We start from the raw sequence: 25,783 nt of genomic DNA, 5'->3' as shown, positions 1-25,783 counted from the left end.
TACTAGAAGATCATCTGGCCAAAAACATTGAATACTTCTCCAATTAGCTGGATTTTCATTTTTTTTAAAAAATCATAGTTGTATTTGCATCTCTTACGTGTGTCTTGATCGGTTTTGTTGTTATTTTAAATAATATTTATTTTTCTATTTATTACTCAAACGTATTGACAGTGTAGTACATAAGAATACAGATGCTTCAAGGGATTTAGTTTATACACTACTGCTGTGCTGAAGGCATTTGTTAATATAGTTTGTGGTTGTCGCTGTAGTTGATTCTCCTGGGTTTTTTAGGTAAAACATACTGAGTATATAAATGGGGATATTTATGCTACTCTTTGTCAATGATCGTTCTCTTAATTTCTTTATTTAATTTATTCCCATAGGTACTATTTCTAATGTGGTGTCAAAGAATAATTACGTTCATTGACATTTTTGCTTGACGCTTGCTCTTTACAGGAAAGTTTACAGTACTTGTCCATAATAAATAACGCTACCTCTCGCTTTTAGATAGATGCTTTATTGTCATATTGAGGAAATATCACTTCATCCTCGCATTCTTCCTCTAAGTATAACTTGTTAATGAACATTTTTGATAGATTTCTATAGTCTTTTTTCACTTTTTGCCACTTCATCTCTGTCTCTTTTTATATTTTTGCATTAAGGTTGATTTATTGATTTTGGTTTATGTATTTCTTTTTCTCACTAATCCTTCCCTGGTTTAGGGTAATTCTATATTTTGTAAAATATTTTTAGTAAAATTATTTTCTGTTTAACCATATAGATATCCAAATAACTTCAATTGAGGAAGGAGTGCCTTTCTTACCTTATTATTTGTGGGTTTTCTGTGGCTTACCTTACCATCAGACTGGCATTTTTAAAAGTGGTGCCTAGAAGACATATCCTAAACTTTTAGCAGGCCCTTTATTTCTGCTTAATTGGATTCAAGACAGTGATTTTCTACTCATAAAATTAGCAATGTTAACATCAATGTCATTTGTCATTTCAGGCCCCATCCACAAAGATTTCCTGAAGAAAGAGGTAATAGTTTGTGATTTGGAATAATAATTTGATTTAACTGGAAACTAATATTTGAGTTATTATAATTCCAAGTTGTTCATATGGGCGTCATTTAAATAGCCTTAGTGGTCTAGTTACCAAATTTCTTCCATAAGTAAAGGTTTGGGCAGAGCTTGGTGAGAAAAGTAAGCTTGCCATCCAAGATTCAGCCTCTCACCCTTCTAGATCCCTGCTCCCATGTTTTCTTTCCTGAAGTGACACTTTTCCATAAGAGGCAAAATGGAAAATTACATAGCTACTGAAAGGCCAACATCTAGTGTCATCTTTCTGTTATTTCATATCTTCTCAGAGAATTACTCTGAATTTATCTCTTACTTGGCTTAAGCTACGGGGACTCAGAGTGAAATGTTAATTTACCTCCTAATTGGGCTTCAGTTACCCCCTAGAAATTAGGAGCAGGTTTATGTCAGGCTGAGAAGCTATTCTCCCAGTTCACTAAGGGAATCAGGAAAATCACTTAATTTTCTGGGCTTTCATTTCCACATCCTAAAATTGATGGAGTTCCTTTTAGCTCTAAAATTATGATGACGAAAAAATCTTGAGAAAACATACCTGAAATTTCAGGGAAAAAAGCCTTGAAACTGTCCTGGAAAATGCTGAATTAGGCCTTTGTTCCATCTAGTTTCAGGACTCAAATACCCCCTGCTACCTTTTGAACTTAAGCATTATTGTGCAATATTATGGAAAGAAGATTGGCCGATGAGTTAGGAGATCTGGATTTTAGTTCTTACTCTACAACTATCGGTAATTAGCTGTATGACCTTAGATAAATCTCTGGTCCTCTTTCCTCATTTGGAAGAAACAAAATCATCCCTACTATCTTTAGGTGAAGTTTCTCTTATTCTTTCCATGGACCTGTCCACTATCTCCTCCTCCAACCTTAGCAGGAGCTATTTGTGTTTGACTAGTCCTTGACCTAGGCACTTCCAGATTTAACCAGTCTCCAGTACATTACTGTCCTGTTGGCTTCCCTTTTGTCTCTGGTGATGTCTCTCAGCATCCACACTCAGTTAATATTGATGAACAAGAGATTTAAGAAGTATCTGAGTAAGCATAATGAATAACCCAATAGGGTACCCTAGAGATACTTACAAGCAATTTCCAAGTATGTCTAGGGAGCAAAAGGCAAAACTGGAGTTGGGAATGGGATAACAGTAGGATGGAAAGAGAGACTTTCCTTGTTATGTTTATTTGATTCCAATGATCTCCATTCACTGCCCCTCCAGAGTTTCAAGAAGAAGATGATGGTGGCTGGTCATCCTTTGTGAGTATGACACGTCCAGTACCTTGCATGAAAGCGGCACTTTGAAAAGTTGCTTTCTTGCTTGCTTAATGTTGGTATTGTCTTTCATCTCTCAAAGTTTTTCAAGCAATGTGCTGTCTTGTTAGGAGTGGAACAACTCCAACAAGAAGAAAGAACACTGACTCATGGATACACACATGGACAACTTTCTTATGAATATTCTCTTACATAACTTGTCCTGTCTTTTCTAACTTTCCCTTGTCTCTGTCTCTTCTTATATTTTAATGCATTTTATGCCAAAATTTCCATGTGTGTATCCACGAGTTTGAACGATTTTTTCAATCATCCTTTCTCCAGATCAGATTAAAATAAAATTCATGGAATACCAATTCCCCCCTCCCCTTCCTCCATGATTGCCTAATCTTTATTTTATGCATCTCTCCTTTGTTTTCTGCTTTCCTTCCCCTTCCTCATCTTTTCTTCTGAAATATAGTTACCTGTCCCTGCTGTTCTTGCTTTCTTCTTAAACCATCAAAACAGAACACAACCACCCACAGGCCTTCTGTAATTTTTTACCTTTCTCTATCGCCCTTAAAGATGTTAGGATTTAATGTGTTTTCCAGTGGAACCATATGGCTTGATGTCATTCATGTACATCAAATGATTAATGTGATGTTCTTGTTTACCACTTTCTTTAATTTGAAAGCCATACTAAATTCTGTTTAATAAATGATAATGGATTTAAAGCTAAATAGAACCATAATTGGCTTAACCTGTCTCCCTGAAAAGTGCCATATTTTATATCAATTATTCTTTGCATTATTTTTGACATTTTAAATAGAGAATAGTTTTCCAAGTGAATTTCAAACATTCTAGTGTTCTCACTATTCGTGTATTTATTTTCATATATTTTATACAATTGTAGTACATGAATAACGAATGATGGTGGAACTGAGTTAAAGAGATCATCATTATGACATCACCATCATCATTACTACTACCACTACTACTACTACTACTACTACTACTACTACTACTACTGCTGCTGCTGCTGCTGCTGCTGCTGCTAATATTAGTACTACTACAATAACAACCACAACTACTGCTGCTGCTGCTACTACTACTAGTACTACTACTACTACTACTACTACTGCTGCTGCTGCTGCTGCTGCTGCTAATATTAGTACTACTACAATAACAACCACAACTACTGCTGCTCCTGCTACTACTACTAGTACTACTACTACTACTACTAGTACTACTACCACTACTACTATTACTACAACTTTCATTTCTGGCTTAAATGAATTGGTTTTTGATACTAACTAAAAATCAAGCATTGCAATAGGACTGTCTCATTAAAGAATTAGTGTTCCTAGTTCTTTTTTTTTGTCAGTAGCAACTAGAATTAACAAGCAATAGTATCTTCTGTCCACTGGTAGCCAGTTAGAATTACTCCTTTATTAAAAGAAAATAAAATTCTCTTGCTTTTATGATCTGAGTTCTTTGAGAAAAGACACGATGTTCAAGTAGGTTGAAGTAATAACTTTCTATTTATGACATCTTACATTTTTATAGTTTTTCTACTGTTCAAATCCCTGTCACATGCATTATCTCCTTTGACACTAATGTACAAAAATCATTTGAAATAGTTTGGACATTCTCGTTTTCATCTAATGGAGATGTTCTGTAGCTAAATGAAAGGCACACATGTACAATGGCTAAGATGTGTGACTTTTTTTTTTACTGGATTCATAGATTTAATATTTGTATTGCTTCAGGAAGTATGGCTTTATTAGTTCTTTCTGTAAAGATACATTCATGGAGATCATTATAAGGGGCTTCTAACCTAACAGGCATGGACACAATGAAAACAAAATACTTGGACCAATGGAATGTAGTGGAAAGAGTATTGGATTGGAATTAGAAGACCTGTCAGGGTCCTCTGACACAGCCTAGGAAAGTGATTTCATGCTTCTAATCCTCAGTTTCCTTATCTGTAGATCTTTCATCTATAGTTCTGGTAGGAATTTCCTTATCTGTAATGGCAGAGTCTTCAAACTGTAGGTGTGTGAGTTAGACACGGACAACTAACAAAATTCCAGTCTATGTGATTAAACCACCTCCACTGAACTCCTCTTCTGGTGCCTTATCTTGGCATACAGGCAACCTCGGCTCTGCAGTCAATTCCAGCAGACAATATGATCTGTCAGATCCTACCAAGCTTGAAAGGCTTAAAGTAGGAGCCAAGTGATGGCCCATTGTCTGCCGTTTGAGGATCAGTCTAGCTAAGTCAGAGAGATTCATAACCAGCCTAGCCACAAGGTAATGGAGTGACATCCACAGAAACTATCAAAGACCATCTACTAAGCTGCAGAAAGGTTGTAATCTATGTTGGTAGAGAGAGTAGTCCACATCATTAGAAATCCTTAATCATCATTAAAGAGATGGCATAAAAAGAGAAGTCATGAACGCAAAAAGGCAATGTGATTTTTTTCAGGTACAGGACATTATGATTTCAGAAAAAGCTTTTGTAAATATAGACGTGATAGGGATCCTAACAGGCAGTTTTAAAGAGAGAATGCATTAAGGGTAGAGGGGACAGTGTGATCAAAGGCAGGCAGATAAAAAAATATCAAGTTTGGGCAGTAGATGGTAGACCTGTTTGTCTGGTCCACAGAGTATGAGAAGAGTCATATGAAATATGTTTGAAAATGTAGATGGGAGCCAGGTTGTGGAAGACCTTAAGTGCTTGACTTAGGAAGTTGTGCTTTATACTAGATAATAGAGAACCACTGAAGATTTTTGAGCATGAGCAGGGGAGTGACATACTTAAGCTTGTGTCTCAGGACACAGGTATTTTGGTAACTATATGAAGGATGGATTTAAGAAGGGAGGCATTAGAAGCAGAATGACCAATTAGGAAATGATTGCAATGATCCAGATGAGAGGTGAACTATTGTAGTAGTCATGTGAATGTAGAGGAGATGGAAATGAGAAATGTGGTAGAGGTAAAAATTGTCAAGACCTGGAAGTAATTTCATATGGGGCTGAAAAAAGAGGGAGGAATTAAGGAGGCCTCCAAGGTTGTGGACCTGAGTGACTGGAAAGATAGTTATTTCCTTTATATAAATAAAGAATTCTGGAGGAAAGGAGAGCCGAAAGAAGAATACAGCAAGTTACATTTTAAACATTCTGAGTTTGAGATCCTAGTGTGACATACAGTTGGAGATATCCAACAGGCAGGTGACAATGGATAGCAGGAGTTTGGGAGACAGAATCAGTCTGTATGTATAGATTTGGGAGTAATCTATATAGAGATAATAATTGAACTCATGGATCTAATGATATCAACAAGAAAGAATGCAGAAAGAGAGAGAGAGAAAGGGGGGAGAGAGAGAGAGAGAGAGAAAGGGGGGGAGAGAGAGAGAGAGAGAGAGAGAGAGAGAGAGAGAGAGAAAGGGGGGGAGAGAGAGAGAGAGAGAGAGAGAGAGAGAGAGAGAGAGAAATGGAGGACACCCATGGTTAATGGATAGCCAATGAATGATGATGAATCAAAGGATCAAAAGACACTGAGAAAATGGAGGAAAACCAAGACAGAGCAATGTCTTGGGACCCAAGAGAGGGGAGAGTGACAAACACTATAAAAAGCTTAGAACCTCAGTGGTCCACACCAGTTGACACTCCATCCCCAAGTCCTCTCCAGCTGGTGTTTTCTTTTTCCTTTGCTTTGTTTTGTTGCTAAAGTTTTTAAGGACTTGAGCTTGCACAGATTAGCTCTGTTGGGGGGAGGAAGGTTTCCACAGATGAAGGGGTAAACCAAAGGAACTAATTTAAATACAGTGTATTTTCCAGCTTACAATATTTACAGCAGAATAAAGTATTGACACTCACATAAGAAAAAAAAAGCTTAGCAGAGGTCAAGAAGGGTGTGGAATGACCAAAAAAGATGTTAGTTGATAGTTACCCAGGAGAGAACAGTTTCATTGGAGTAGCAAGGTCGGAAGCTAGATTTTCAGGGCATTGAGATATGAAAGGGAAGTGAGTAAGCTCTTTGAGAGCAAAGACTGGCATTTTTTGTCTTTGTAATTCCCAGCAATTAGCCTAGTGCCTGGTCCATACTAGGCACTTAATAAATGCTTGTTAATTAATAGAAGAAATGAAAGAATTAGATGGAATATAATAACTGTCTTCAGACATTTTAAGGGTTATCATGTGCATGAGGGAGTAAGGCTTGTTTTACTTGATTCTAGAGGCATTAACTAGAAGTTATGGTTGGGAGGTGTTCCAAAGTAGATTTCAGCTCCATGCAAAAAGCTTCTTAAAAATTGAAATTATCCAAGGGTAGAATGGGTTGCCTCAGGAAGTAATAATGATAATAATAATAACAGTAACAACTCTGCTATTAATAATAATAATAGCCAGAATTTATATAGCACTTTAAGAATTACAAAGTGTTTTTCACATATCATCTTATTTGATCCTCATAGCAACCCTGTGAGGCCATTATTATGCCCATTTTACAGAGGAGGCTATTGAGCCTAAGAGAAGTTAAGTGACTTGTCCAAGTTCACAAAATAAATAAGTGTCTGAGGTGAGATTCAAATCACTCGAAATCTAACACTCTATCAACTGCACCACCTCACCTTCCCATTCTATTCTTCCTCCAAATGAAAATTTTTATATCCTTGGAAAATCGAACAAGATGTGTTCTGAACACATTATGCATGTTCCCATTTCAGTACAGTTCTCTGGGGTCTTGGTGAGGAATTGGGTCTTCAAAGAGGGGTTGTATGATCCCCTATGTGGGTTATTGTTAGGGTTGGATTAGCCAGTTTCTCTGGTCTCCCTTTCATCCTTACATTCTGTGATTCTGAAACGTGGAGATCATGCTCTCCAGATATCACAGGATGTCTGTGATATGGTTTTATGTAATTTAAATTTCTATAGTATTTCAATGTGATATGAAGCTATGTAGGTTATTATCGTTGCTGTTATTCTTTCAGTCTCACAAGTTTTTTCTTATTTATTTAAATTCATTTGGGATATTTCAGAGACCTCCTCTGGATCTAAGCCAAAGTGAATGCCAAAATCACATGGCCAATTTAATATATATAGCCAACCCCAACTATACTCCACATTCATCCATCTTCTTGCCATCTACCCTATCATATCTCCCCCTTCTCCCACCCATACCCTGCTTTGTCTTTCTTCCTCTGGAAACATTAATCAAATCCATATTAGTAGGGTTTCTGGAAAAGGCATGTCAATTTCCCTAAGGGTTCACTCACTCTCCCTGGGATTTTCCAGAACTCTGACCATTCCTCTATGTGTGTTGTCTTCTCCTATTAAAATGTAATCTCCTTGAGGCCAAATACTGTCTTGTCTTTCTATTTGTAGCACCATACTTGGCACATAGTAAATGCTTAATCCTTTTCCTTCACTCCTTTAATCTATGACATCCTCAATATGGCTGCTCTCTCTATTTAATGCTTATCACAACACATTCATACCTCTTCATCTTACTCAATTCTTGTCCAGGTATTTTCATAGTTCCTCCACAGAGGGTCTATTTAATGATTTTAATAATTTGTGAATATTCAGGTAGTACTTCAGTTATCCATATTTTATCCTTCATTCACATGACCAGCTCCCAACCATTTCTGGTTACATCTATCTTTAATTTTTTTAAACACTTCTCTTACATAAGCAATTATTTATAATAGGCCTGCTTATTGCCATCACTTATAACCATATATAGAGATACCTTTTGGGTTAACCATAATTCTGATTCTTCTGGAATCCTAGTGGTATACGATTCTTAGCCTGTTAATATCATTAGGCGATATTAGATGGCATGTTGCATTGGTGAATAGTTTGGGATCATTAGAAGTGTTATATAATTGTTCAAACATGATTCACTCCTCACCTATTTATCTCTAACCCCTGTTCGCTCATGTGAGACACCTAACCAGAAGAGCGATTTTCAAACTGAATTTCATTCTGTTGAGTCAGATTTTTTTTTTATTCACCAAATGGTGCTGTATTCTCTCTACCACTTGGTCAATTGCAAGATGATGAAAATGTGGTCAGCTCTACAAGATTGTCTTTGAAAAACGGTCTAGTCCTGTTTCATGTTTCTATCAAGCAAGTCTTTGGTTTTATACATAGATCACTTTCATAAAGATTTTTTAAGGATGAGATAGTATGCATATAGGTTTCTCCTTAGTATACAAATACAAAATATACACTGCCATCATTATCATATATTGGCAGGATGAAGATGATTATGAAAGCCCAAATGAAGATCAGGATGGAGATTATGAGTCTCCCAGTGAGGAGGTGGAGCCTGCCCCAGAAGATGATGCTGATTATGAGCCCCCTCCCTCCAATGATGAGGACACCATGCAGAACACAATCCTTCCTGCCAAGCTTCCTACAGGCTCCATGTACATAGGTAAGGGGCCTAGACTTTGCTTTTCCTCAACTCTGGCAGGTGGAATTAAAAAGTCTCAGTTAAGATCTTAATTATAATAGAAGAGATACCATGATAAGGTAGATTGAGAGCAGTGGATAGATATTCAGCTTTGAAGTAAGGAAGACTTGGCTTAATTTCTGAGACACACTAGCTATGTAACTATGAGGGGTCATTTATTCTTTCAGTACTTCAGGTAACTCTCTAAAATGGCAAATCACAGATTGATTGCCAGTCTGCAATGGAAGAGGGAGTTTCCACACCAAGAGTTCATTACAGCTGGATGATTAACCCCTCTCCTCCCCCCCAAAAAAGTAAATCTGGCAGCCTTGCCGTTAATCTAATTTATGACTCATCGGGGTCTTTCATTTGTCTTCCCTTCTCTATCTGTCTCCTCTTCCACCATTTCATGGCTCCTCAGCTTTGTGAGAGGCAGTATTGCATAGTGGATAGAGCTGTGGCCTTGGAGCCAGGATGATCTGAATTCCAATCCTGTCTCTTACATATACTGGTTGTGTGACCCTGGGCAAGTTTCTTAATCTCTCAGTGCACCTACACAACTCTCTGACTACAAATTGCAAAGAAGAAATCAATCTGCACTGGTAGAGAAACTCACTAGGAACTCCCAACAACAATGAAATCAGGGGTCTAGCTTCTACTTCTTGCTAGACTCCAAATCCCTAAGGTCCCTTCCAATTATTCAAATATAAGGAGAGAAGTTGCATATGGAAGACAAGGAGCCCCACTGGGCTTTCAGGGTGACTCCACTTCATTTTAAGGAGCTGATTACCAGAAATTGTTATTATTGTCTGCCTCTTTTCCTCCTTTGTGTCTCCTCTAAAACTTTTGTTGTTGTTCTCTACAGACAGGCCCCCACTTGGGAAAACCCCTCAGCAGCCTCCAGTTCCCCCTCAGAGACCCCTACCGGCCATTGGTGGCCGAAGCAACACAGTAGGTTTTTTTCTGCTTTTAACAGACTTCATCTTCATGCTTGTTGCGGAGATCTCCTTAGCCTTGAGTAATGCACAAGTCATCTGAATTGGGCTATAATTTCCCAATATCGAAAATAAATGGGAAAATTTACTATAAAAGAAATACAAACAGGACCAGCTTAACATGGTAACAATATATGGGGCTGCCTGTATGAAGTGCTTTCAAAAACACCAGGAAAGTCCCTAGATTGTTCAAACAGCTCCCTCCCTTGTTGGCTGATGCCTGAAATTCCTTTTCAGCAGGAGATAAAATCTTTCACTCTTCAATTTGATAAGGCATGAAATGTATATGCGCATTTTTTGGGGAAAAAAAATTCACTTCCCCTTTCTGGGTCTTATTTTTCTCATCTGTAAAAAGGAAGACTTGGGTTAGCTAACTTTAAGTGCCTTTATTGAAAGCTATAAAGTTCTAGAACCCTATGATTCTCATTAACACAGCCTTGAAATTCCTACTGAGGTATGTAATTGACTGGTAGGAATCCCTGACAGTGATAGAAAGATTGGAGGAGATTGAAAGGTAGCTGCTGAGTTAGGGGAAGGGGACACAGAAAGGAGAAGTAAGATGATTGAAGATAAACCCAGTGTCAACAGTTTTGCTGAGGCTTGACCTAAACAACAATATGAAACCTTTCCCTCCCTCTTCCTCACCCCCAAAACGTTGTCTTATAACAAGAGTGTCTCTTCTGAACAGCCTCCTCATCTTCCACAATCCGGTCACGAAGACCCTAGTAGAGGCAGAAACCACCGCACACCCAACTGTAAGTACAATTCTCTATCTCTCTACAGACTATTATTCTCCTCTTCCAATGAGTGGATCTTCCCATTTATATGACTGTCATTTGCTTTCAGTCCCTGCACCATCCATAGACAGAAGTAAAAAGCCACCATTGGATCGTATATTACCTCAATTTGAAAGAGATTTGGGAATAGGTGAGTTTATGTCACATATTATAGGTACCGGTCTTTTCTATAATTCTAAACAATGATGTGTATAGCAAAAAAATCATTTGAAAGGGTAGAAACATATGTGGATTGGAAGTCAGGAGGAGAACTGGGGTCTTTGTCTTATCTCTGCCACTGAGTGACCCTGAGAGAGTCATTCATCTTTCAGGGACTTGGTTTCCTCAGTTGTAAAACTGGATTGGATTAGATTCCATTTTATTTAACAAATAGTTACTAAGTGCCTATTAGGGAGCAAGGCGGCACAGTGGATAAAATATCAGCCTTGGACTCAGGAAGACCTATGTTTGAATCCTGCCTCAGACACTTACTGGCTATGTGACCCTGGGCAAGTCACTGAACCTCTCTCAGCCTCAGTTTCTGCATCTCCAAAATGGGGGTAATAATAGCAGCTACATCTTAGAGTTGTTGTGAGGATCAAATGAGATAATAATTGCAAAGAATTTAGCACAGTTCCTGGCACACAGTAGATGCTTAATAAATATTAGCTATTAAGATGATGATAATGATTTACAAGTTATTATAAAAGTCCTAGAGCAGTTTTGAACTAGTAGAGCTTAATACCTTATATGTAAAACACTTTGCAAACCTTAAAGCCCTATATAAGTGTTACCTCTTTCTATGTGCTAGAGAATACAAAGAACTCAAATATGTATTATCCTAAGGAAAAGAGTATACATGTACAGGATGGGCCAGTCACAGTGCTATGAGAAATCTGGGCAGGAACACATGGCTTTCACCTGGGGAATAGGTGAGTCACTCAGGATGGAGGAAGGAGAACATGAACAGAGCCTAGAAAGAAGGGAGGGGACTTTGCCAGGGATGGAAAGGGGTATTCATCTATAGCCGTGTGAACAAAGGCATGGAATCAGGAGACAGCAGAATAATAACGGGGTCGCTAAGCAAAACCATCTGACTTGAATATGAAGGATGTCGATGGGAGTAATAAGAAATCAGGAAAGGTGGGTTGGAGCTACATTGTGGCAAATCTTGAAGGCCAGGTTCAGGAGGATCAGGATCAGCTTATGCTTTACGTATTAGGTGATGGGGAGCTATCAAAAGCTTCTGAGTAAAGGCATGACATGATCAGAGCTATTCATTAGGGAGATTATTCAAAAACATCTCTGTAAAGGATGGATTGGAGACGGAATAAACTAAAGGTTAAAGAAGAAAAACAACCACTTAACTGTTAAAATACCACGTTGTTGTTGTTCAGTCATTTCCAATAGCGTCTAACTTTTTGTGACCTCATTTGGGATTTTCTTGGCGAAGACACTGGAGTGGCTGGCCAGCTCCTTCTCCAGCTCATTTTACAGATGAGGAAACTGAGGCAAACAGGGTTAAGTGACTTGCTCAAGATCATATAGCAAATAAGTGCCTGAAGTCAGATTTGAAATTAGGAAGATGAGTTTTCCTGACTCCAGGCTTCCCACTCTATCCACTGTACCACCTAGCTATGCCTTACAGTAATACATTTGACACCTGTTCTCTGCTCTCCATTAATATGACCACCAGCCTAGTTCAGATTGTCATCAGCTCTTGCCTGGACCTTTACAATAGCCTCCTAATGCATCTCCCTGGCTCCAGAACTCTCTCTTCTCTGACCTATCCACCACTTGGCTTGTCAAATTGATGTTCTTAAATCACTGGTTTGACCAAATCACTCCCTGCTTAAGAAGCTGCAGTCATTCCCTCTTGCCCATAGGATAAAATACCAACTCTTCTGTTTGACTTCTAAAGTCCTTCATAATTTGGCTCCAGCCTGCCTTTTCAGACACACCACGTTATTCTCCTTCACTTACTCTGTATCACAATCAATCTAACCCACTTGCTATTACTCAGAACACTTCACTTCCCATCGCCCTGACTTTGCATAAGCTTGTATCCCATGCTTGGAATGAATGACCTCTACACTTTTGCCTCCAAAAGCTCTATGTTCCTTCAAACTCAGCTCAAGTGTCCTTTCCTAGAGGGAACCTTCTCTACCCTCCTGGTTGACAGGGTTCTCCCCACCGAGAAAGCAAATGATACATATTTTGTATTTAATTTTCTGTGGTCATGTTATTCCTTTTCTGCTCCTCTTCCTAAAACAGAAGTTCTTCAAGGGCAATGTAACGTACGTTTATTTTGGCTGTTTTCTCTCTAGTGCCTAGGCACAATGACTGGCTTGTAGTAGATGCTTAATAAAAAGTTTATTGAATAGGACTCAAATGAACAATGGTGGTTATAGTAGGAGATAAGAGAAAGGAATGGATATAAAATATGGCAGAAGTACAATTCATAGGACATGTCAAGTTATTGGATCCTAAGTTATTAGGAAAAAGGGTGGCATCATCTGCAGAAACACAGTTAGGTTGAGGTGAGGGAAGGTTTTGAGATGATACATTTGTTTTTAGGCGTGCAGGCATGCTGACTCTGAGGAAGCTGAAGCTCATTCAGGTGGAGCTATATGGCAGGCAGTTGGAAATGTAGGACTGAAAAGAGCTTTAATGAAAGAGTGGCCTGTAAGTTCCCTTCCAGGTGTACCATTCCATGATTCTATTCTTCCTGGTAAAAAACAATGCCACTGGCAGAGATGGCTATCTGTCACCCCTTCTCTCATCATGCCTCCAACTCTACTTTCACTGCCATCCCTATGCTTCACAGATGACCTTGCCTACTATTTGACAAAATCCCACTACCCCTTCTCCACTCCACTAAGGGTAGGGCTTCATATGTCCTCTACATTTCCTCTAGTCCCAAAGTAAGGATTTCCTCAGGGCTAAAGCTTACTCCTCCCCCTGCGTTCTTGGTTCCCATCCCTACTAGTCTCCTCTTTTATATTGCTTTACCAGTCATTCCCTCTCTCATGCATCTTCAGGATCCCCCTCTCCATTAGCTCTTTCTTTCTCAGCTTACGAAGAAGTGCTTAGGTTTCCCTTGATGGTGGGAAAAAGTCTCCCCTTGACCTTGCTATCCCCTCAAAGAATAGTTTCTGTTCTCTCTGCCCTACATATGACTAATACTCTTCTAGAAGCGCTGCCTCCACTACTAAATGGCTCACTGGCCCCTCAAACTCAGCTTGTCCAAGGCAGAGCTCCTCACCTTGTCCCTACTTTATTACGTCTCAAGGCCTTTCTCTCCACCCACATCTCCTCTTTCTGTCTATGGCACCTTCGTTGTCTCAATCACCCAAGTGTGTTCTTGTTTTTGTGAAGTCATTTCAGGTTTGTCCGACTCTTTGTGACCCCATTTGAGGTGTTCTTGGCAAAAATACTAGAGTGGTTGGCCATTTCCTTCTCCAGCTCATTTTACAGATAAGGAAACTGAGGCAAACTGGGTTAAATTACTTGTCCAGGGTCACACACAGCTAGTAGATGTCTGAGGCTGGATTTGAACTCAGGAGGATGAGTCTTTGTGACTCCAGGCCCAGCACTCTGTTTATCGCCCCACTTAGTTGTCCTGTCCTTACATCTAACTATTTGCAAAATACTGTCCATTCTATCTCCACAATATATCTTACAACCATTCTCCCCTCTTTACCACTCGTGTGGCTCCCGACCTCGTTCAGGCCTCCTTCACCTCTTAACCCTGACTATCTTCCCCGTCTCCCAGCTTCCTTTTCTGCCCCTAGTGGATGGCCTCTCTAGTCTGTTCTTCACATTGCTTCAGGCATAATCTTCCCAACATATTGTTCTGCATGCAAACAGCTCCTTCAAAATATGACACCTTAGAAAATGAGCTGCTGCCCAGAGAATGTGGACAAATCAGCTGATTTTTTATTAAAACTTATTTAGACATTAGGGCATAGGCTATGCTGAGCTTTGTTTGTTTTTTTGTATTCTTAGTATGGTGTCCTCAGTAAGACTCAATTAAATGAGAAAACAGATTTTATGAAAAGAAAAAAGAATCACAGAACAATAAGACAAATCAAGCTGTGAAAATGAAACTCTAGGCATATGGCTTATCGCCCTGAGGTCTTGAAAGACCCATTTCCAGGGGTCTGAAACCCTGGAACTCTTACACCAAAACAAGGCAGCTGAAGCTTTCAGACAAAATAACAAAATGCCAAAGAAATTTCACTGAATGGTTTTTCATATGCTAATCCTAACCATCATTCTTATCACCCCACATTCGTCTTAGAGAGCGTGCAGGTAATGGAGAAGTAATTTCCTGTTCTAAAGGAAAACCAAGTTTGATCTATGCAAGGGATTCAGAAATCAGGTCTGCTCAAGGACAAAAGCCGTATGAAAGATCCTGTTGGCTAACTCTGTGTAAAAGCTTCTCTTACCTCTTGAGCACAGTACAAGGGAGCATCAGACTGGGAGTCAGAGGACCTAGGCCTGAATCCTCATTTGTTTATTTATGATTTATATGGCCCGGGGCCTACAGCTGCTACACCCCTCTATCTAGACCTCACTTTCCTTTTGTGGAATACAAAAGGATCAAAGGTTCACCCTAGATTATCCCTAAGGGCCTTTCCAGCTCTGACATTCTAAAATTTTTCTATTCAAAGGGAAAATCAATATTGTTGCCTACAGCGGCATAAATTAAACCTTTCTCTTTGCAAGAATTTTGGGAAGCAGAGATCAAACTACTTTTCTGAATCTGATTTCTTTTGTAGGGGGTGGGGTGAGGGGCTTAGGGGAAGGAAAGAGGACAGCAGGAAAAGGGGGAATAGCAGTTTTTACATTTTTAAGGTTAAAATTGCTAGGGGTTTTGTTTGTTTGGGATGGGGAAGGGGTGATGAAAGTTCTTTAATTTCTACCTTTATGTTTTAAGCACAGGTTTAAGTAGAATTCTGTTGCTCTCATTTTCAGCAGAGAAAACCTCCTTCACTTCCTGTTTTAAGTGGTAACTAGAAAGTTTAGAATTTTGTTTTTATGGGGAAGTATCCTTCTGACCCTGTGCATACTGAAGATACTGTTGCTAAAGCATTTTTTTAAAACTAGGCTAAGTGTTCATAACTGCGGATATGAAAGGATTTATTGAAGACACCAACACAAAAAGAAAAAAAGGCTAGTCATAGATAAAGAGTTGGGAATGACCTTACAAGTCATTTATTCCAACCCCTTCCTACTACGGATGAGGAAACTGAGACCTGGATAAATTAAGTGACTTGCCCAAGGTCACCTGAATATTAAGTGGCAGATTCAAACTGAGGTCTTATGACTCTGGGTGTGGCACCACAAGTCAATAACCTAGGGATTAAAAAAAGAAAGAAAATGTCTGTTCTAATTATGAATGGTTAGGCACTCCAAGAACCTCACGTTCTTTGCATTCAGGTAAAACTATATGTGTCTTTGGGCAAATTGGTTCTTGTCTCTGGATTTCTCTGCAAAATACAGAGGTTGGACAAAATGGTCTTGAAGGACCTTGCTTACGTGCTCTAATAGTCTTAATTTGAAGAAAAATGCTTCCATACTTGAAACCTTCACAACTGTGTTATTTGGCTGAAAATGCTTAACCTTGCATCAGACTGTTTCTAGGTCTCAAAGTTAGAGAACTGTGGATTTAATTCAAACCATGAAAAAATTTTTCATTTGTAATTTGCAGGAAAAAAACCAGTTTTTCCTGATAAGGTAAGACATCCTTTACCTGAAGACAGCACAATGAATATTCATCCAGTGGAATATGCCAAAAATTCTTATACATTTTTCATTGTATTTTACAGCCTTTAGCTCCTGCACTGAGGTAAGGAAAATGGCGGTACTGGGGAGATTAAGATGGGACATGTAGAATTCTAACCTATAGCATTCAGTTGACTTTTTTCAATACATCTGGTCTCTAAATACCACAGGCCTTCTGGGGATCACTTACCTAAGATACAAAAGCCTCCTTTGCCACCTGGAGAAAGACATGAGAGAAATTTTAAGAAGCCACCTGTACCAAAGTAAGTTTACCTCTCTAATGGAACACGAGAGTCATACAACTGAAGGTAATTTTTAAAAACATGTCTGACATGCAACCAATGACATGAAAAGAAAAATAATGGAAGCCATTTTGTATTAAATGGCATGGTTTTGAGATTGGGGATTGAGGAATGTTCAGACTCTAAAAGTCAAATATAAAGTAACATAGCTTAGATAAAAGAGAGAGAGAGAGAGAGAGAGAGAGAGAGAGAGAGAGAGGTGAAAAAGAAATCCCTGACAAATAGTAAAATAGTCTTAATCAATGTAATAAAAATCACTGTTTTTTTGCAGATAGCATTCCCAAAAATTACATTTTTCTCAGGATATTTCTAACAAAGCATTCTATCATGGGGGCTACTACCACCATTTTCTCTTCTTATGGTGGTAGAAATAACTTGGGTACATTTCCTCCTTCTGTTCTCTACAGGGGCTTTTTCCACTTTCCAACTTGCAGTGTCTTAGAATATATTGTGGTAGGGTCTCATTTGTTGAAGACAAGTTTCTGGTACGTTTTTCAGAGATATGAATGGTAAAGGAGAGTGCAGATCTCAGGATCACAGAGATGGAAGAGTACTCAATGACTAGTTCATACAACCCCCTCATTTTACAAATGAAGATACTAGAGCCCTCTTAAGTAACTTGAACAAGGTCACAAAGCTTTGTATAAATGTGAAGAATACTTTGGCAGAGCTGTGGCCCATGATGTTTTCTGTTTCTTAGTACAAAATTGCTTCTACTGTCTAGGAGCAGCAATCTTCATCAAATACAGAATGTCAGCAATGACTTTTAGGCAGCTGGTGCAAAATCTGTAATACTGCAGTATTACTCTGGGAAAACCTGGCTAAGTCAGTTGGAAAATCCCTTATGCAGCAGCATTTTCCTCATTTCTGTCCTTCACAATGTAAGGGAACGTGGTCTGAGACTTAACAATGTTGTCAAGGAAATAGGATGTTTCTCTTAAATCTAATTGTTTTGAGGGATTTTTTTTTCTGTGCTACTTGTGTGCCCTGGGCTTAGAAGTCAGGTGCCTTGGGTTCCAGCTCCAGCTCTAACACTATGAAGTGTATGATCATGGGCAGCCCACTTGATGTCTCTTTATCTCATTTTTCTTCTCTGCAAAATAAGGTGGTTGTGTTTAGATGACCCCTAAGGTACCTTCCAGCTCCAACATGATATGATTTATTTCAATAGCAATAAAAAACCATGATTTGCTGAGTAAACAGCTTTTTTTTTGACTATTATTTCCATTGGTAGCTCAAATGAGGACTTTCTTCTTATTGCCCATGATGTGGACAGAGAAATTAATTGCTGCAATTGTCTTTATACACAAACTCCCTGCATTCCTGCTTCTCCCAGTGGTTTTGTTTCACATTTTAACTAATGTAAACAGGCTAGCTTCTTGGTGATTTAAACTTAAATATTCAAAAAGGGAAACTTGATCATTCAAATTCCAACCATTTCCATGGGGGAAGAAGCTAATTCTTTCTATTCTTCCAAATTCATTTTCAGGCATGGATGGGAAGCTGACAGAAGAGGCGATGTAAGTACAGAACAACCTGCTGTCAACATGATAACCAGTAAAATCTACCATAAGTCACTAGGAAATGGGGGTGGGGTAGGGCAATCAATCCATCGTAGAAAACACAAACAGCAGAAGCAGGTTGGGAGAATCACCATGCTCCTAGGCTACATGCCCAAATTTTCAAGGTCTTTGTTATGCCCTCCTGACCCCTCAAAATGCCAAATATACAGCTTATACCACGGGTCACCCAGAGAATAATTAATTTAATCAATCAAGTTTTATTCAATGCCTGCTATGTCTCCAGGCTATGATTTATATTGGATAGTGGGGAAGGGCCATGTACAGAGTATTAAGTCGGTATTTCTAATGTCAAGTGGATAGCTAGGTGGCAGCATAGTGGATAGAGTGCCAGGCCTGGAGTAAGATTCATCTTTGTGAGTTCAAATCTGGCCTTACTCACTTACTTACACACTTACTAGTTGTGTGACCCTGGACAAGTTACTTAACACTGTTTGCCCCAGTTTCTCATCTGTATAATGAGCTGGAAAAGGAAACAACAGATCCCTCCAGTATCTTTGCCAAGAAAACCCCAAATGGGGTCACAAAGAGTCGGACACGACTGAAATGACTGCACAACCACAAAACTGTCAGAGTAGCAGACAATCTATTGAAGAAACAAAACCGGTACACTTAAAAGAATTAAGGAACATCACCAGATTTAATTTAATGAAGTTCTAAACTGTGATACAAGCATTTTGACAGTCAGAGATCAATAGGTGCTTGAATAGTAATCTTTAGCTACCAATAGGAATAATGGTCGAAAAGAGCTATTTATTCAGCAAAACTTATCTTTACGTGCTATTGAATTAGAATCCGGTCATGGTAGAGCTAGGAAGCCACCTCAGGGATCACCGAAACCTTACAGAGGTGATGGGCAGACTAGTAATTAGGAATTTGTGAGCCTGAGGCAGGTGGGAGGGAAAGTAGAGGCATGATTGCCAGGGGGAATGAAAGCATTACCTGGGACACCTTCTTTGTTGCTAAAGATAGATGGTTGAGGGGACAAAAGCACATCTTAGGATGACGCTACATTTTGGGGCTTTGAAACAAAGCCCCATTCTCCCCAACCTAGTGAGGGCTCTGCCCATAGCCTTGAGGGCTGGAAAGATTTAAATGAACTGAGGAATAAAAACAGGCTGTAAGGGCAGCATGATCAAAAATAGGAATGAGCAGGGGGTGTTTGGGGGAACATTTAAAACAAGAGCAACTTGCTAAGTGGCATGGGGGTGGGAGTAGTGGCTGTGGAGATAAGGCTTAATAAATATTTACAAGAGAAGGGTAGACACAGACTGTGAATCCAGAAAAAAAAAGTTTAGACAATGTGGTAGGAAAATATGAAGCCAGTATGTGTTCTCCAGTAGGGTGGTGGTCTGATTAAAGGAAGATTATGTTTTAGGGAGCCCTATCATGTGCAAAGGGGACACTACGAGTCTCCGACTACTTACTTGTTCCTTCCTGAGAACTACATTTCTACAATGGATAGAGTGCAGGTTCTAAGTTAGGAAAACCTGAATTCAAATCTGATCTGATTCCTACCAGCTGTGTGACCCTGGGAAAGTCACTAACCCTCCGTCTGCTTTAACATAACCTTCCTGACCTTTCTCAATTGTCAAATGGGGATTATAATGGCACCTACTTCCCAGCGTTGTTCTGAGAATCAAACGAGATCATATTGGTAAAGCACTTAGCACAGCACATAGTAGTTGCAGAGTCTTTTTTTCAGGTGTGTATGACCCTTTGTGACCCCATTTGGGTTTTTTTTTGGGGGGGGGCAAAGATACTAGAGTGGTTTGCCATGTCCTTCTCCAGCTCATTTTACAGATGAGGAACTGAGGCAAACAGGGTTAAGTGACTTGTCCAGGGTCACACAGCTAGTAATGTGTGAGGCTGAATTTGAACTCAGGAAGATGAGTCTTCCTGACTCCAGGTCCAGCACTCTCTCCACTGTGCCATGTAGCTGCCCCAGTACATGGTAAGCGGGTGCTTAACACATGCTTGTTTCAGTCACCCTTCCCCTGGTGCAGTGATATATTTGGGACAATTCTTTTCTTAAATCCTTGGTGTAGTATAGGACTACATACAATGTTTTTGTTGGCTGGTTTAACTTAGTCCTTATCTACACTCAGCAAGAAAGCAAGATAATTCACAATAGCTGAAGTACTGCTTTTAAAGATCCATATAATATTAAAAAGGAAATCAACATAACTCTCCAAAGCTGTGTTTTTCATGAAGCATGGCTAGGATAAACTATAAAACCTTTCGCCCTGTTACTGCCTGTTTTCTTGACTCTGCTTTTTCTCAGGCTAAATTTAGTCTCCTTACACAATTAAAGATATAACAAGGAAGGAAACAATCATTTACTAAGTACTGGGTGTCAGGAGCTGTGCTTTACAAACATCTCATTTGATTCTCACAACAACCCTATGAGGTAAGGCACAACGGTCCCCATTTCATGATTGAGGAACTGAGGCAAACGTAGGTCAAGTGACTTGCCCAGGGTCACATAGGTAGTATCTGAGGCTGGATCTGAACTCAGGTTCTTCCTGACTCCAAGCACAGCTTTCTCTCCACTATACCACCTCACAACTACTAATAACAAGAACAATAATATTTATTAAAAACCTTTCAACATGAAAATAGTAATATTACTACTACTCATCATTATTATCATCACTGATAATAATAGGCATCTAGGTGGCACAGTGGATAGAGCATAATGTCTGGAATCAGGAAGAACCTGAATTTAAATCCAGCCTTAAATATTTACTAGCTGTGGGACCCTGAGCAAGTCACTTGACCTCTGTTTTTCTCGGTTGCCTCAAATGTAAAACGGGGACCATTTAGCACCTACCTCCCAGGGTCGCTGTGGAGATCGAATAAGATAGCATTTGTAAAGTGTTGTACACAGTGCCTTCTGTAGGTAATATAGACATGGTAGTCATTATTTGCTATTATTAAAGAAAGAAGTCTAGAGCATCAGAAGTGGAGCCCAGAGAAGAATGAATGAGAAATTACAAAGATAATGATACTGACTTGTCCCACTTTCTAAAGCTTTATAGAAAATCCGACTATTCTTTGTAGTAAATATATTTAGTGTGAATTAATGTGATACTGATTTAAAAAAAAAAAAGATTGGTTGATCCTTATAGAATATCAGAGATAGCAATGCCTTGGGAATGCCATACTACTGAAAGAATAACATCTTATTCTATTTCTTCCCCATTCCAGGAAGAAGACGATGGTACGTAAAGAAATCCCACTTAAATTATTCCCTTTCATCTTTCCACATGGTTCTTCAAATGATACTTCGTATAGGCAAAGCAGAGGCCTGATGATAGCCACACCATGTTAGATAGAAATATGGATATAAAATGAAACCAGACAGAATCATTTTATTATTTTTTAGGTGGGGAAGGAGGGTGAACTTATAATTTCGTCAGCATAGGGATTCCCTGTGTAGAAATTCTTTCCACCAATGCAGACTTCCTCATAAACTTAAAGTCTTAGAGAGTTGCTTAGGAGCAGTGCTTTTTAAACTGCAGGTGGCGACCCCAGGTGGGTTTAAGAAGTACTGATAGGGTTCCAAGTGGAAAAAGTTTAAGAAGCCTTGGCCTAGGGCAAGGAAGTTGAGGGATTTGCCCATGGTTACATAGCTAGTATGTGTGGACCCAGGCCTGCCTATTTCCAAGGCTTCCTCTCTACTTATGACACCCTGCCATCTCCCTTAATTAAGCCAACAAGAAAAAAATTGTTGAGCTTATGGATATTGTTCCTGTACTGCTGAATTTTGCAATGTAACTATTAAAACAAATGCACCGCTTGGCAGTTAAAAAAAAAACCCAAATGCCTACACTTATCTTATCTAACATACGTGGAAAGAATCAAGATAGAATCAGTTGAGAAGTATAATAAATTTTTGAACAATCAATTACTTCTGAAAATAAGATAGCTATTTCTATCAAACTAATGAGTCAAAGGGGCAGCTAGATGGCATAGTGCATAGAGCACCAGGACTGCGGTCAGGAAGATCTGAATTCAAATACAGCCTCAGATACTTCCTAGCTGTGTGACTCTGGGCAAGTCACTAAGCCCTGTTTGCCTCAGTTGTCTCATCTGTAAAATGATCTGGAGAAGGAAATGGCAAACCACTTCAATATCTTTGCCAAGAAAACCCCAAATGAGGGGTCCAACAGGACGAATGACCAAACAGCCACAATAACAAAGAGTCAAAGGAAAAATCTGTGATGTGTACCATAGAGCGTACCAAGAGAACTTAACATTAACTCTTACGTGAATGTGTATCTTTATAATTACGTCACCTAGGCATTCCAAGAGGGAGAACTGCCAAAAAGCCTTTTGGAGGACGGGCCACCCCATCTGGCTAGAGGCGGTGTCTTCCATACTCTCTACTCTAGCCCTGTTTAAATTCTAGCCCTCGAAGCACCGGAGTGAGCACGGAGGCAAGCCTCGTGAATACCTTTGTTCACAGCGATCTTAACTGTTCTTTTCTCTTCACCATAGTGCAGCACAGGCCACTCCCTCATCCGGCTCTTCCCTCTTTCACTTCCAACACTTTTCCTTCAAGATCTATCAAGCCGCCATCCAAACTTCCCCAATCAGGATCTAACAGTATGCCTGGGCCGATCACAGCAAGGTTTGTCTCCATCATTGCCTATTTATAGGGTTTGAGCTAATACGATGTCTGTTGCCATTCCAGAGCACGGTGGGGCACAGCTTCCCGGGCCAAGAGGTTGTGCCAGGTGGGTTAATGGGGAAAATGGGTCACAGCTGGGGTCAGTGAAGACAACCCCTGACCATGATGCAGGCCAGTCTTGGTGTTATCCTCTGTTTTTGCTTCCCAATTTGGCGGTGCTGATGGCCTCTATCATGGCTCTAACAATATTAAATAACACCTAGGGGGGAAAAAAGCAGGTAAACAATTTAGCAACATTTGAAAATTTCACACACACACACACACACACACACACACACACACACCCCTAATGGCCTAGGAGCTGAGAGATCTCTTACATTCTGAAATGGGAAAATGTGATAAAATAACCAGTAAGTACCACAGATAGTAAGTGGTGTGACAGCAGCAGTTGCTGTCCAACCTATCATGGTTTAAGCAGATCCAGGGTCAGAAGAGCAACAATATTTTTCTAGTCGCTACTAAAAAAGAAAAGTCAGAGTCAGAGACGACAAGTCACAGGACGCCAGCAGGAGGCAGCTGATTACATCCAGGAATGCTTGTCAGGCTTTTAGTATAATATTTGTAAGACCCCAGAATGGACTACCTTGGAATAAGCATTTCAAGTAATCTCTGTCCCTTCTTTACCATTTTCCCTGAATTTAGGGTAAGCAGATAAAAGCGAAACAGAATCTTCACCGTCTCCCCTCCCTCCACCCTGACAATCGCGCCCGTTGTTTTATTTACCTCTAATTCTGTCTCCACAGTAATTTCCCAACAAGTGCCTCACTGCCGCCATACTTGTCAAAAGGTACGTATGTGGTTTAGAGCTTCTTTTGCTACCACACCTTCGGGGCTTACAACAGGCTTTTTTTTTTCAACTATAATATAGTTTTGCAAACTTCTTGAGAAGGAAGATCAATTTTCCTTTTAAAAATGACTTAACAGGGGCAGCTAGGTGGCGCAGTGGATAGAGCACCAGCCCTGGACTCAGGAGGACCTGAGTTCAAATCCAGCCTCAGACGCATGACACTTACTAGCTGTGTGACCCTGGGCAAGTCACTTAACCCCGATTGCCTCACCAAAAAAAAAAATGACTTAGCAAATGGTTCCCTGGCAGGCTGAGGTAATGTTATATTAAAACCAGGTACGAAATTTAAATATCCGTGAATCCACAGAGGTTTAGGTGTGATGAATTCTTAGCTTCAAATGTCTGACCTGATATTAATTTATAGCCTTTTCAAAAAAGAGCTGGTTACATCTGCCAAAAGTAAAAAAGCACTGTGAAATGAGAGAATTTGAGCAGTGTAGCACATTCAATGCTAAACATCTGTAAGATACATGTGGTATCTAACTTTACACATAATAAGTAACATTCTACAGCTGATGGCTAAGCCAACGCAGTCTGCTGGATAAAGAATGGGCCTTGCCATCAGGATGACCGGGATTCAACTCTCGGCTCTGACAGAAATCGGCTCTGGAGCACAGGGAGTCACTAGGCCCTTCGTGCCCGAGGCAAATCTAACACTGCAAATTTGAGGAATCCCTGATCTTTGTTACTGAAGGGAATCTCAAAACCGAGAACTGTCTGTCCTGATGAAATCACAAGCTGGTGGGGAGGGTGGGGAGGGAAACAGAGTAAAAGCTTAATACGCTTGTATTAGGGCAGTATTTCTTTTTCATTTGTAGCTTCTAAGATATGTAGCACAGCTCTAGGCAAACAGGAGAGCCTCTGTTTGCACCCGTTACACAGCACTTATATTCTATCTCAAAGTGATGTGTGCAGTCATTTGAAAGTCAGAGGGCTGCCGTGGAGGGAGCCCTGAACTCGACAGCATTCAGGAGAGAGCTGGGTTATTATCTAGGCTCTCCCACTTACCTAGCTGTGTGACCTTGGGCAAGTCACTTAACCTGAACTGATTTTATCTTCTCCAAACTGAGGATAATATAAACCGTACCTATTTCAGAGGATAATGAAGAAAATGCCCTGTAAACGAGTTAGTATTGTCATAATCACATTTTGTAAGTTGTGCACATTTTAAAACACGCATTTTTATAAATTGAATTGTTTTAAGAACAGTTACTAATTTCATGAATATCATAATTTGGTTGGGAGTAAATACTTATCTACATGAAATAACTAGAAAGCGATACAAAATAATAATATGTTCCATAGAAACAAGACCTAGCATAGGGCCTTGCTCTCATTCAATGTTTCCTGAATGTGACTGAATTGAATGGCTAGTCTCTGAGTTACTGGCTGTATTTTAGCAGTTGAAAAAAAATGGAGAAATATAGGGCTGGTGTCATAAGATCTGGGTTCCAGTCTAAACTCTATTATTTACTACCTGAATGACCCTGGGCAAGATACTTAATGTCCCTGTGCCTTAGTTTCTGCTAGTGTAAAATGATGGGGTGGGGTGGAGTAGATGATCTCTAAAATTCTGTACAATTCTAAAATTCTGTTTGAATATAGTATTTAAACCCTCTTCAAGGATGGGTATGATTTAGACTAGTAGACAAGAGATTTCCTATGTAGTAAATATTAATGGAGAAATCACAAAATGAAGTTTCTCTGAAATGTATCTGCCATATTGATGTAATCCATGTCATTATCCTCTCCCATTACATCTGCATTAAGAAGAACCTAGTATCACTATTGAATTGGTCTCTCACATTCCACACAGGCAATTCTCACAAATATATCTGTGCTTGGACATTTGTTCCAAATTTCTTCCTGTTTCATAAATGAATGAATCAGCATTAAGTATTTTTTTTATGTACAAACCATGGTGCTGAGTACTGGGCATATAGATGGGAAAGCATCACCTGGTATACTGGAGGGAAAAAAAATAGGGAAGGGAAGAGAAGGA

General features: G+C 39.5%; 1 protein-coding gene across 2 annotated transcripts in view; it reads left to right on the top strand.

Annotated features, from left to right (window-relative positions):
* Nucleotides 1-25,783, top strand: part of LCP2 (lymphocyte cytosolic protein 2) — a 68,285-nt gene that overhangs the window by 32,963 nt on the left and 9,539 nt on the right. Inside the window, exons 5-17 of one of the 2 annotated variants that reach the window (XM_020992325.2) lie at nucleotides 1,007-1,038; nucleotides 2,304-2,341; nucleotides 8,597-8,777; nucleotides 9,661-9,746; nucleotides 10,479-10,545; nucleotides 10,637-10,717; nucleotides 16,283-16,308; nucleotides 16,401-16,420; nucleotides 16,527-16,619; nucleotides 18,148-18,178; nucleotides 21,449-21,461; nucleotides 22,938-22,980; nucleotides 23,678-23,721. In XM_020992325.2, coding sequence (XP_020847984.1) covers nucleotides 1,007-1,038; nucleotides 2,304-2,341; nucleotides 8,597-8,777; nucleotides 9,661-9,746; nucleotides 10,479-10,545; nucleotides 10,637-10,717; nucleotides 16,283-16,308; nucleotides 16,401-16,420; nucleotides 16,527-16,619; nucleotides 18,148-18,178; nucleotides 21,449-21,461; nucleotides 22,938-22,980; nucleotides 23,678-23,721 — 755 coding nt within the window. Of the gene's footprint in view, nucleotides 1-1,006; nucleotides 1,039-2,303; nucleotides 2,342-8,596; nucleotides 8,778-9,660; nucleotides 9,747-10,478; nucleotides 10,546-10,636; nucleotides 10,718-16,282; nucleotides 16,309-16,400; nucleotides 16,421-16,526; nucleotides 16,620-18,147; nucleotides 18,179-21,448; nucleotides 21,462-22,741; nucleotides 22,875-22,937; nucleotides 22,981-23,677; nucleotides 23,722-25,783 lie in introns of both variants that reach the window. The other variant, XM_020992324.2, reaches the window with a different exon arrangement.

Source organism: Phascolarctos cinereus, unplaced genomic scaffold (assembly GCF_003287225.1).
Source record: "Phascolarctos cinereus isolate Bilbo 61053 unplaced genomic scaffold, phaCin_HiC Scaffold_2;HRSCAF=192, whole genome shotgun sequence".
In the NCBI taxonomy this organism is placed as follows: domain Eukaryota; kingdom Metazoa; phylum Chordata; class Mammalia; order Diprotodontia; family Phascolarctidae; genus Phascolarctos; species Phascolarctos cinereus.
The sequence above is the reverse complement of the archived record's forward strand: the minus strand, read 5'-3'. Positions and strand labels throughout refer to the sequence as shown.